Below are 12,222 nucleotides of genomic sequence, written 5' to 3' on the forward strand. Positions count from 1 at the left end.
GTGGCCGTGCATATTCACATCATATTTTGCAATGTCTTAAACAGGGATTTCGCATGATTCCTTTCATTTTCTTTTTCAAGATGTGTCACTTTTTATTCAGGTCAGAAATGCAAATGAAGTTCAACCTATAAACCCGAGTGTCCTATAATCCTATCTCTTTTGCAATGCAGCCCTATAAAAAGCAGTAAAACTCTAAAGTGTGTGAAGTGTGTTGATTGCTGTTGAGTTAATTTTTAGTGTCCTGTTTAGTTTCTTGAGTTTGTGAGGAAGCTTGAATGATTAAACGATTGTATAATATCTCATTTCACTCACCGAAGTGTACAGCCCAGTAGACTGCCGTTATGGAGTCACTGACTTGAATTTGAACTCGGGAAGTAAAACTAGTGTAAGTTATTTTCTACGAAAGGTGAAGCGAAGGATAAATGTACATTAAGGGAAATAAAACTAGGTTCAAACCAGCCATTATAAAGAAAGAACAGGCAGATAACAAAAGCGACCCAGATCTTTATCATTCATATTTACCAGTATACCTCAAAGACATTCGTGCACTCACCTTCTGAAACACATCGTGGAGCTCCTGCAGCGACGGTCGCACAGCTCGGTGACCGCTCATGCTGCCTGCATTGCGGTAGAAGTCAATGTTGGGCACTCGGTCTAAAGTGTCATGACCAAAAGCACTGACCACCGAGGGCCGGACCGTCCTATGCTCGCCTGACTCCTCGTAGAGAGGAGGTTCATCCAGGGTTGAATCATAAGCGGGGTTAACATGTTCCCCTCCGTTAGACCTGTGCCTCTCCATCAGGAATGCTGAGGGAGACTCTCAGATTTAAACAGTCAAGGATAAAGCAGCAGTGTAGGTCTTAAGTCTTCAAACATCCAATCGTGTTTTCGAAAGAGCAGATCACGGCATCAACCGGTGAAGTTATCCTTTCTCACTATTGTATAAACTAGGCTAAGGATTAGACTTGTGCAGATCTTTGAGCTTCTCTTGTATGAGCTTAGTTTGTCTCGACTGACCTACCTTTATACCCTGCATCCCAGTGGCTGTCAGCTATTGGCTAACTCCCTGGATCAACCCTCAGAACAGTGAACGAGGGGTGTCAGATATGTCCTTGCTCCATCCTAAGGGACACAAAGGCGTTGCTTAACGATTAACCAAGTCATAAACGCCAAACGAGAGATAAAGGCTCTCATGGCCTGAGTTCTTAAGGAATTGATTACTAATATTATTGTCTGAAGTGCAGGGCAACAGCACATGTTGTTCTGTGATTGTGGTTTATGGGGCTGTGAATAGTATTTCCTCAGACCTATGAGCTCTTTGGATGAATCACCAGGCAGCAACCACATGGAGATTCTCATTCGAGTAAAGTATCAAAGTAGGAAAAGTTTCAAGGTTTTAGAGCCATTATGGCACTGTGACAGAAAGAGATAAGGCTAATACTGTACAATAATTCTTTATTACAGAACAGATATGTAAGCAACAGGCTATAACCAATAGAAATAGTTTGATATGTGAGTAAGAGCAATCTGACAGCAACTATTGTAAAATATTGGACCTTTAAGAGTTATGATACTGATTAAATAAATGTTGTCTCTAATGATTCTCCACAAATTGTTAAGAGGCGAAAGTTAGTGGTTGGCTCGCGCAGAAGAAATGGCCATATTCATGAGGAAAATGAGAGTTAATATAAGACCATGAATTACGGGAACACGCCGGGGGCACTTCACTGGAACCACATGACTTCTAAAGTGCCTTTAAAAGATCTCCTAACAGGTAAACTTCCTTATTACTGATACACCACAGTGATTTATGTGCACAGTGAAAGGCAGGCTAATGACTGGATATCTGACCTTGGCTGTATTGCAATCTGAGGAAAATACTCCTGCACGTGTTTTTATGGGCAGATTGAAAGGAGGCAATCAATTGCTCAATGCTTATCAGGTTCAAAACACAGTGGTCTAAAGCTGTTATGATTTTCTGTAAGAATGATACCGACTGAGTCATGGTTAAGAAACAAATTTTTCCATATGGAATGCATCGGCTGCTGCAGTACAGCGCTCCTTTTTCCTTTTTGCCTTCCTTCTCTTTGTTCAGACAGATTGAAACAGATCATTTTTACAATTTGCCTTCAGTTTTTTGGCACATGTTCATGGTCAGATTTAGAATTTATTTAATTCTTTAGCAGAGATAGTTCTTGTTTCATGCAACACTGCAGCTTTTAGCAGCTCTTGACTTGAGGAAAACTCCATAAACACAAAAGAAAACCTGTCATTTTTATGAATGTTCTCAATATTTTGGTTATTTTTTCAATACAAGGTTGTTTGAGATGTCTTTGATCGAAGAACTTGACAAGACAACGGAACCTGTCACTGTCTTTATCATGACAATATAAGATAAACCAGGGACTGAGGGCTATATGACTATATAGTTAGCAGTATATATAGTTCAAAATGTACAGCTGTGGTTGAGATCATGGAAAATATTTATCACATAAATATAGCTGACTCATGCCAACCAGTATCCAGTAAATGTTAAATGAACACATAAAGCTGAATTGTTTCTCTAAGTTTGATATTTTCTGCTCTCCTGCTTAGTGTTGCATTGTCACATTAAACAAAAAGTGTTGACTTTGAATTATAAATGCCATAACTGACCGACTGATACTGAATGTCACCAGTCAAAAGTGTTCGTAGAAACTAACCCTTTATGTTCATAACAGATGGCATGTCATGGTTGTGACCGTGTCATGTCAGTCTTACTCACACCGCTTCGAGTAAAGTGATACCCAGACTTCTTAATGCAGTTTTCAGACCCTACTGACTCTCCCACAGTCTGAACTTGAAATTAAGGTCATTTTCTTTTTAAATATTGAGGCAGCTTCGCTGTATTCTGCTCTGCATTAGTAATTTGCAGTGCTCCTCAGAGGACAGTGAGCTTGTGGCAGCAGGTGCACATGCTCCAATTTGTAAAGAGACCAGGGGAATCTGCACTCCAGTTAACGTCCAAAAGGCTTAAAAGAAGCAGAAAAATCCCTTCGCAGCATTTATCAAGCCGCACTCTGCTCACTGCAATGTGAAGTAGTCATTAAATGCAGAGGTGCAGATAGCAGCTGACAGGATTCTTGACACTACATCTTAAAAGGCTGCAATAAACAAAAGGGTGGGTAAACCATATAGTTCAGTCAGTGTAGGGCTGCTAAGTATGTCTGTCAATCAGGAATAAAACAAAATACCTCCAGTCAAACACAGTGTATCTGCATGCCTTGTCAAAGAGAAGTGGAAGAGGTTAACATTAAAAACAGAAACCTAGAAAGGAGCTTTCAGTGCTGCGTTAAATACACCAAAACAAGCTATCTTAATGATAAATAAAATAAGAGAGAGCAAGCTAAAGGCTGACTAATCCATACATTAAATATCGGTGTACAGATCCTCATGCTCTGCTAACTGTCCCAAAGTAACCTCTCAGCAGTCAGAGTTTCTGCAAATTCAACTATTCAGATCAGACAGATGTGTTGACATATCTTCCTGTAATTTCCATTTGAATTTTATTTTTGGGCAGGAATCTTCTCCTGCATGCTTTTTTCTTTAATGTTTGCAGAATAAAATGTCTAACTACGATGCAGTTTGAATCGCTCAATTTCAATTACAAGATTTTTTTAACTGAAAAATGAAATATGTTTTATTTTAGAATCATTTTAAAGTAACATTTACTCGCAAATAACCAGAAATGGATATCCAAGAAGTGAACATATTAGTTCATAGTAAAAGTATGCTTTTTAATGTATTAAAAGTAAATTATGATGCATAATAGTTTTCTAATCATTAATAGCCTTTATTAAAGATTAATGGATACCAAGGCAAAAACCCTCCAGATGTGTTCAAAGAGATTAAATCCAAGTCTAAAGTCAAACACAGCCTCAGATCAGGCTTCTGATTTGCCATTAAGGCTCTGATGTGAGACTGAAGTGGGCTCCAGCACAAAAAAAAATTATAATTCAATATATTGGCTACAATTTTCAACATTTCACTGATCTAATTGCTGAAAGCTATTTTTGGAAAACCACTGTACCAAATGTGAATTAACCGTATCGCAGCACTTTGGATAGCTTCAGTAATAAAAATGTACCTCTTGGTCTTATCACAACAAATCAAGGACATAGCCTGTGAAGTCCGAAGACCAGAAGTAATAAAACTAATGACTGATAATCAGTAAAATTAAGGTTTATCCCGTCAGCACTGCACTATGTAACAAGGATTCTGCAAGCACTCTGCAAGTTTCTATTTTATTGCAAATCCAGCAGCCAAAGCTCATTGTGTCTGAATTATTTTGGTGTCCCTAAAGGTAGGAGTCAGATAAAAGAATGGATTTCTCACCATTCTGATAATTAATGGTATATATTTGTTGTACTTCAAAAATAAATAAATGAGATCAAATTTCTTCCTATTTGATGCTACGTCAAGGTTAGCTGTCTTGAATTGAGAAGGGAAAGTGATTAACGTATTGTGAATAAACTTCAGGACACGATATGACTTGGCTGCACAGTGAGATATGAAGATACAATGCAAAGCAGACACATTTGTTAAAATTTGACAGGCTACCTTCATTACTTGTGAGTTTATTTTAAGTGGGCTTGTAGGCCGAAGAAGAAAAGAACTGTTTTTTTCCACTCAAAATAGATTTCAGATAAGGATGTCACACAGGTGACAGAGATAATGGCGCAATAATGATTGCATTCCTGGTGAATGATGTGTGCTGAGGAAGGTGTGCATGGCGGCCTCTGAGTGTGAGCTGGTCACCGGAGGAACGGCCGCATGGTCTCTGCAGCCTGAGACCCGTCCTATCACCACAAGACTGTAGCCTATCACTTTGTGCTGCTGTATTTGACCCCGTCTCTCTCTCGAGACCATGCACGCACATATACTTGCATATCGTAAAATTCTGTAGGAGAATCTACCACTACCAGTCTTATAAAATAAATCAGACTGCCTATTTTCCTCCAGTGTTTCTCTAATGCACTCTCTTGCTACCTCTTTGTCTTTTGCCGCAGCGATGTCGGACGACTACGGCCAGAGTTTAGAGGCAGACACGACAAAAAAAAGCCTTGAAATTCTCAGCAAGGAGATATAAGAAGCCACTGCTATTTCCTTTAACACACTAATATGCAAATATTGATCTACTGCTGCTCCACCGATTTCAATAAAGAGACCCAAAACGCAAGGATTTGACCAACAATATTTTAAAGTGAAGAAATTCTATTTATTTCACATCATTGAATCAAATGAAATCAAGGCGAAATCTCTACCACCGGCTGAGCAAGCAACAGGTCTGTCATCATGATATGACACGCACACACGCACGCACACACACACACACACACACACACACACACACACACACACACACACACACACACACACAGGTGCTCTAATGTTTCTAGATGAAGGCACATAAACCCATTGAAGGTCACAGTAAGGCAGATTCACAGCACTAAGGAGAAACCGTAGACCGTTAAAAATTAGCAAAGGAACACTCCAGACTTTGAGCAGTCTGCCGTATTACAGAGTCTGTGTTAAGGACTGTCCTGTCTTCCTCTGTCTGGTAGGAAGAGAGCAGGTGAGAAAGGTTGAGGATGGCTGAGGATAGAGGAAAAAGATGTTCACGTGCAGTGCTGGCACACATCGCACCCCTGTTTTCCATGTGACCTTTTCCTTTGCAGACAGGTAGTGAGAGTTTCTCCTTGTCGTTAGAAAACTAGCAGCGCTGAGAGTGAGAGAGTCCTTCCTAGTCCTCAATCCTCATTCCCCTTAAAAGTTCTTTGGCTTGATCTCATCAGCCAACCTTCAGACAGAAAGCTTGTCCGTGGGAACAGTTGACAATTCATAAAGCAACATTATCATATGTCTTTGCAGACATACTGTCAAAAGTAAACAGTTGTGTTTTTTTTCTTTCACTCAGACATGTGATTGTGGCAACATACTGTTTCCCGTCACTTGATAACAGCAGCAGTACAAACTCTGAGAGTTGATTTTGCATCATTTAGAAACAGTAACACCATAATTTAAATCACAGTTTGTTCAGTTGCCTTTCATTTCATGACCTCTGAAAACAAGACACCACAGAAAGGACCAATCTGTACACAGCAGCAGCAGCAGCAGCAGCAGCAGCAGCAGCAGCTCCCCTTTGGATCACCAACAGATTGGATTTGATTTGTCCACAAAGCACTAGTTTGACATAATACCCTGTATCCACCCGTATACATTCTTGTGCAGAACAGTTCTGCTTTGCAGAGGTGCAACCACTCTGTATCCCACTCTGAGTTCACATGAGGATTCTTGTCCCTGAGTCTTCAAACTATATCTGAACAGTCCGACTGCACCCTAAATTTCCCACCCTGTTCCACCAACGCTCACCTCTTTCCACCTCTTTGCATCTACAGACATTCAACTTGTAGGCATGGGTTAAAGGGAGCTTCAGCCAAGTTCTGTGTAAATCAATGAGCTGAAATACACACCCCCTGGCAGAAGGGCAGAGAATATGACACAGCATCTGCCTCACACTCAGTCACACGCACGCACACACACACACACACACACACAACAAACATGTAGTCACAGACAGTAGAGAGACTCTGACTCTGAACTAACAATGCACACACATTGAACAACATACACAGCTTCAGTGTCTTAGTTTGGTGCGTCATAGAGAGATGTCTTAATGGTGTGTCAGGTGCAGTGGTTGTGCAAAGCTGTGGCTTATGTATGCGTGTGTGTTTGCAAGTGTATTTGTGTACGTTTTTCTATAGACATTTCTGTTTGTGAGGACATCCGTGGATGTGTATGTCCCTGTGTTAAGTCAGGGCGTACTCAAACGTCCCTTTCTCCAGCCCCTCTATGCCATCGGCCCAGTTGGAGGAGGGCATGCTGCTGTAAGGGTCCAGCAGGATCCTGAAACACCTCACTATCAGCAGCCCCAAGAACACCAGTAGCATCCCCACAAAAGCAAATGCTGTCTTCTGCTCCAGAGTCAGAGAGTGCGCCATCATGTCGTTTCCGCTCATGGCAGCAAGGGAGTGGTTGTAGTGGACGCTACTCATGGTAAACCAACATCTAGGTGCCTCATCTCTCCTCTGATAGGGTCAGGCGTTTAGAAGCCTGCATGTTACCTGGACAGAGGTGAAACGGTGGCTTCAGATTAGTGCTGTCTGGTCTCTTGGGCAGAAAGAATCCATTTTTATCAATCTATTTAGGTATTACCACAATAATGCATACACTGCGTAGGCTGAGAGGAAGAAGAGTGCAGATATGGTGAAGGGAAACATAGAAATTCCACATTTAAATGTTGAAGCTGAATAAAACATGAAAGGTTACAGGTATCTATATATAGCCTCTTTTGAGTGTGGTATCAAACAGATGTCCGGAGACTTCGATCTCTCGCCCTCTCTCTCTCACTCTGCCCCTCTGGGAATTTTTGCAGGAAAATTGCAAACATGAACAGAGGAGTGAGAAAGAATGCTGGAAAATGGGTTCAGGTAAACGAGCCAATGCCATGGCTACATTCCTCTAAGTCAGGTTAGAATTACAGTGTGTCGCAGTGCATAGTCAGCTGTTAAACATGAGCAAAGCGGTGAGCGCTCAATGAGAACGTCACATCTCATGAAGATGGGATGCTACATATGTTTGGCTTAGAAGAAAGGGATCTCTACCTGTTGCGTGTGAGCAGATGCCTGCCAGACTGTAATTCCATCGGACGGTGAGAAAGCGACGGTAATGGACCAAACATAATCGCAAAATTGGTGGGTTTGGTCACACAAGTGGAAGTCTGTCATTCTTTTCCTCCCAAATCTTTCACATGAACACAATCAGCAGCAGGTGGCTCGAGTGAGAGGATGGGAGGGGAGGGGATGGAGGGGAGGGTTGGAGGAGAGAGGGAGGATGCATACAGACGGGGACAGGGCAAATTAACACAGAGAATTGGGAAAGACAGGCGAGGATAAAGGAAGTGGAATGATGAGGAGGACACTGCACAAGTATGCATGGTGAAAGAGAGAGAGGGAGGGAGTGAGGTAGGGGTGAAAGAGAGAGACTGCATTGACAGATTCTCTAGTGAGGATGTCTAAGGAAGAAAAAGCAGGCGTCTCACCATCATTATCGTGCCATCCTTACAGACCTGTTGCTGCTGTTTCTCGTGAACAACTCCCCCTTCTCGGTGCCCTCAGACATATATCCATTAATCCATCCATTGCTGGCATACTGGGTGTGCTAGGCTAACTGCCCATCTAAGCAAAAAAAAAAAAAAGAGAGAAAAAAGCTGGAGGTAGAGAGAAAAAGAGAGGCAGGGGAGGAGAGACTGGATCAAGCTGTTATATGTGTCTCTTCTGAGAGATCCAGCTCCTGTCCTCATGCTCCTTTACTTGCTGCCTCCTGCTCATTATCATTCTGTTTCTCTATCTCCCCCTCCAGAAGCACGCACGCTTGCTCCTGCTGCATGGCAACCACTTGTTAGTCTCACTCAGCTGCTCTGCTGCCTCAGTCATTCACAACATTCACCCCCTCCCTCCTCCTCCAGCAGCCCCAGTATGGATGCAGCAGCATAAACAAGCAAATCTGCGTCTTCTCCGTCTCCTCTCCTCACTCTTCCCCTCTTATTTGGCTTTTCTCAAAATGACTCCACCAAAATCTGGGAGGAATATCACAGCGAAGCCAGCAGGAGAAATGCTGCCTCTCACTGTTCCTGGCCAGTAAATGCTGCTGCAAAGGTATTTTCGGTACAGCGCAGCATTATCCTCCAAGCCGGGTCTGATGATGTGTCTTTAATTGGTGCTGTTTGCTGGGGAAAAATTGAATTAGCCCCTCTGCTTAAAGGCTAACGAATGCGAGGCTGCCAGGACATGTTGAGGGTGAAAAAAGACTGGTGTTTAAACAGATTTTACTGTAGTGAATGAAAAGCAGGACATGAAAACAATCAGCAGGTCATCTTGATAGCCCACTGTAAGAGAATGCAGCAGTGAAGTGTCTGGCCATCTGTTTCGATGTTATGCAGTACAAATTCATATCAGCAATGTAGGTTCTGTCACAGTGGTGCAGTGACTCGGATCTAAGGATAAGGCATGCCGTGAGGGAGATGGTCATCACCGATGTGCGATGTGCAATATTTCATGGTGCCATTTTTTTGTTTTCAGTTGTAAACAGAACAATAATTCCCCGAGAGAATCTTTACTTCCAAGTTTATGCCTCTGCAGTGTCTCCTGAATGATGCTTCTCTCGGGTCAGAAGCAATTTCTGGTCCTGCTGTGTTGTTGATTCTTGACTATATTTGGATGGAAATGGTTGATACGGCACCACTCATGAAGACATTTTTCTTTCTTTCACATTTATTTCACAGACTCTTCTTCTACATTAGACAAAAAGATGCCACTGAAGTCATTAGACATTTTGCCTCATTGCTCTCACTGAATGACAAGGTTAAAATGGAAAAGTCTTGGGTCACTTTGCAGCAGTGTATAGTCATTAGGGAGGAAGATACATACAGTTACTGAATTATATGTCATTTATTTTAATCTAAGCAGTGAATTTGCTTTGCTTTAAAATCAAGGGAGGCTCAATGACATTGAAGGACATTTCCTTTTTATTCATATCTGTCTATTTGTGTGTCAAAGTTCTTGGATCTGCTTTGGACTCTTTTTGGCTGAATGGAGAAGAGCAACTGTTAAGAAATAAACCTGTTGCATAAAGCATAGTATAATATTATCAAACGTTCATAGGACATACGGATATAGACTGGTCGACTTTTATCTCAGCCCGATTATAGGTCAGGCCGAAACCTGATCGTGACAACTATAAAACGACTACTCTATGAAGTGCTCCGACTGTATCCCCCTATAATGCTGATGAACTCCACACCGCACTCTCGTGTAGTAATACAATCTACAAGAAAGCACAAAGACGAATGCAGTGAAATTGCAAAGATTTTAAATACTTTAAGAGGGCTCCCCATTCACCTAACTGCAGCAATTACTAATTCTCCTGGGGCCAACTGCTTAATTAAATTTACATGCTCCATTGAAAATTTAATTTTCATTAAGAAAGAATGGTCTCATGTTTTGAAGTAGTAATGTAGAATACTGTTAGTATAGACATATAGACTTTCAAGGAGCCCAGTAGAGAGAAATCTACAAATGTGGCAATAGTTGACATGTCATTTACCATTACTGTAATTCAGGAGTCGCATTCCGGGTTAATTTTACACTAGAAGCTTCAACATTAACCAAATGATAAATCCTAATTTAGGCCAACATTTTATGAAGTTGTTTTTCTGCAGTCTTAATGTGAATCGTGCAGCATTCATTTCTAAGATGTATGCTGTGAGAACAGTTAGTCATTAAGGAAATGTACTATCAGTTTATTGACCTGATTTTTCATTTACAGAGCAGTGTATGTACAGTGCATGTTAAAGGTTAACCTCTCCGCTCTGTCACAGGTCAACCTGATGGATGCGTGGCAGTAATTAAACTCTGTTGCAACCTTTCTTTCATGACACCGCCCTTAATTGCTCCTGAATGAGGTGATTTTATTTCCATTTACAGAAGATTCTGTCGCACATATAATCCCTATTTCCTCAGAATATATGAGAAGTGGATCAATAAAATAAGCAGAGTTTTATTATGGAAGTGGGGATTATCATTAACATCCTTTAAAGCCTATATTGAGGAGCTTCCTGACAAGGCTTGCTTTGAATTATTGCTCATGTGTAAATATGTATGTGTCCACATGCACCTTCTTGTAGAGTATAAATCTATAGCATGAGCACAATAATCATAGTGTATTAACAGAAAGTAGCATCACAAAGTTTTCTATTGTTGCACAACTGTTTATGGCTTTTAAAAGTGTGATTTAAAAATGTTCCTTTGGTGGCGGCATCAACTCAGACTTTCCAGACAGATCCTCTGCAAATGCTACAGCAGATTGTGTAAAGAAATTGAAATTATTCCTCGAGTAGAGTAAAAGTGCATCAGTCAATAGTTGCAGGAATGATGGATTGGCTTGGCAGTGTAGTATAATCAATAAGACGGGACACTTATAGCCTGACACTGAGTGTACTGCCTGGAATATTTTAGGTTATAGATATTACTGGTACTGCTGTATGAATTACACTGTCTGAAATTAGAAAACAAACAATGTAAGCTGTTTCACTCTATCAATTAGCATAGCAGCATTTGCAGAGAATTTATGCAGCGACTGATTCTAGGAGACAATTTAAATGTTGGGGTTTGGTCCTGTGCATGCGTCAAACTGCACTGGTGGGGTGCACATGTGTCTTGATGTGGTTGTTGAGACACACATGGATGCATTTATTAGAAGGGTCAATAGAGCAGAACTTTTTGTAACATAGTTGACAGGGGTCATAGTTGACATTTTTGCTGTTTTCAGTTCTAAAATCAACATAACCAAACACCACATGGCATTTTTATAGAAAGATTCTTCTAAATATTATGTATACAATTGAGTAAAATTAAAATTTAAAATTATTTATAAAGATATTGTAGTAAAACTGTTGTCATGCGATAAACCCACACTTGACTCACACACTACTTTATATTAAATAACTCAGAAAGCCTTGGAGACTGGCCAGTCTTTTCTTTAGGAGGAAATGACATCATGTGGAGCAGGTCATGTGATCTGGAATTAACACACTTCTGTGAGAGGTGCTTTTGTAATGGGTAAATAAGTTGAAAGTGATTTCTCAGACAGAGATACAATTTGTTATTTTCCATATTAAATTTTATATATTGCCAAAAAATAAATATCTGTCATGATTATCTCAACTTAGCAAAAAGAACACAACCAAAACGATTTTTGAATGAGCTCATTTTTTTCTTGTTTAGCTGATTAGAAGGTGGTTGTTATTAAATTCGTTTAGCTGACATTTTGGCGATATCCAATCATTTAAGTGATTGTTTCTATAATAAATAATTATGTAATTTGTGAAGACATGATCATAATGAACATAAAAAACATTCTTTTTTAACTTTTAATTAAAATATATGCAAGATATATCCCACGGACTTCAATTATATATTGACCCAGAATATGTCACTTTCTGCATATTAAGTTCATCAGTCTCTTGAACTTTTCCTCTAATTTCTGAGCAATCATGTGCACATTTTTTTAATATTGCATTTTATTTGTGCTGATTAGCCATTCACTTCGATATCAATTATCCTT

At 40.4% G+C, this 12,222-nt stretch overlaps 1 protein-coding gene across 2 annotated transcripts; it reads right to left on the reverse strand.

Annotated features, from left to right (window-relative positions):
• Positions 1–5,235: 5,235 nt before the first annotated feature.
• On the reverse strand, positions 5,236–8,745 carry ctxn2 (cortexin 2). 2 transcript variants are annotated; one of them, XM_022203194.2, is made up of 2 exons: positions 8,141–8,745; positions 5,236–7,163 (listed from the first exon to the last, which is right to left on the reverse strand). In XM_022203194.2, exon 2 carries the CDS (start codon positions 7,092–7,094, stop codon positions 6,849–6,851), a length of 246 nt encoding a protein of 81 aa, XP_022058886.1. In that variant the 5' UTR covers positions 7,095–7,163; positions 8,141–8,745; the 3' UTR covers positions 5,236–6,848. The 2 variants fall into 2 exon arrangements, with proteins under 2 accessions (XP_022058886.1, XP_022058887.1); XM_022203195.2 differs by lacking the exon at positions 8,141–8,745 and adding an exon at positions 7,704–8,117.
• Positions 8,746–12,222: the final 3,477 nt, after the last annotated feature.

This window comes from Acanthochromis polyacanthus, chromosome 2, assembly GCF_021347895.1.
Source record: "Acanthochromis polyacanthus isolate Apoly-LR-REF ecotype Palm Island chromosome 2, KAUST_Apoly_ChrSc, whole genome shotgun sequence".
Classification (NCBI taxonomy): Eukaryota; Metazoa; Chordata; class Actinopteri; family Pomacentridae; genus Acanthochromis; species Acanthochromis polyacanthus.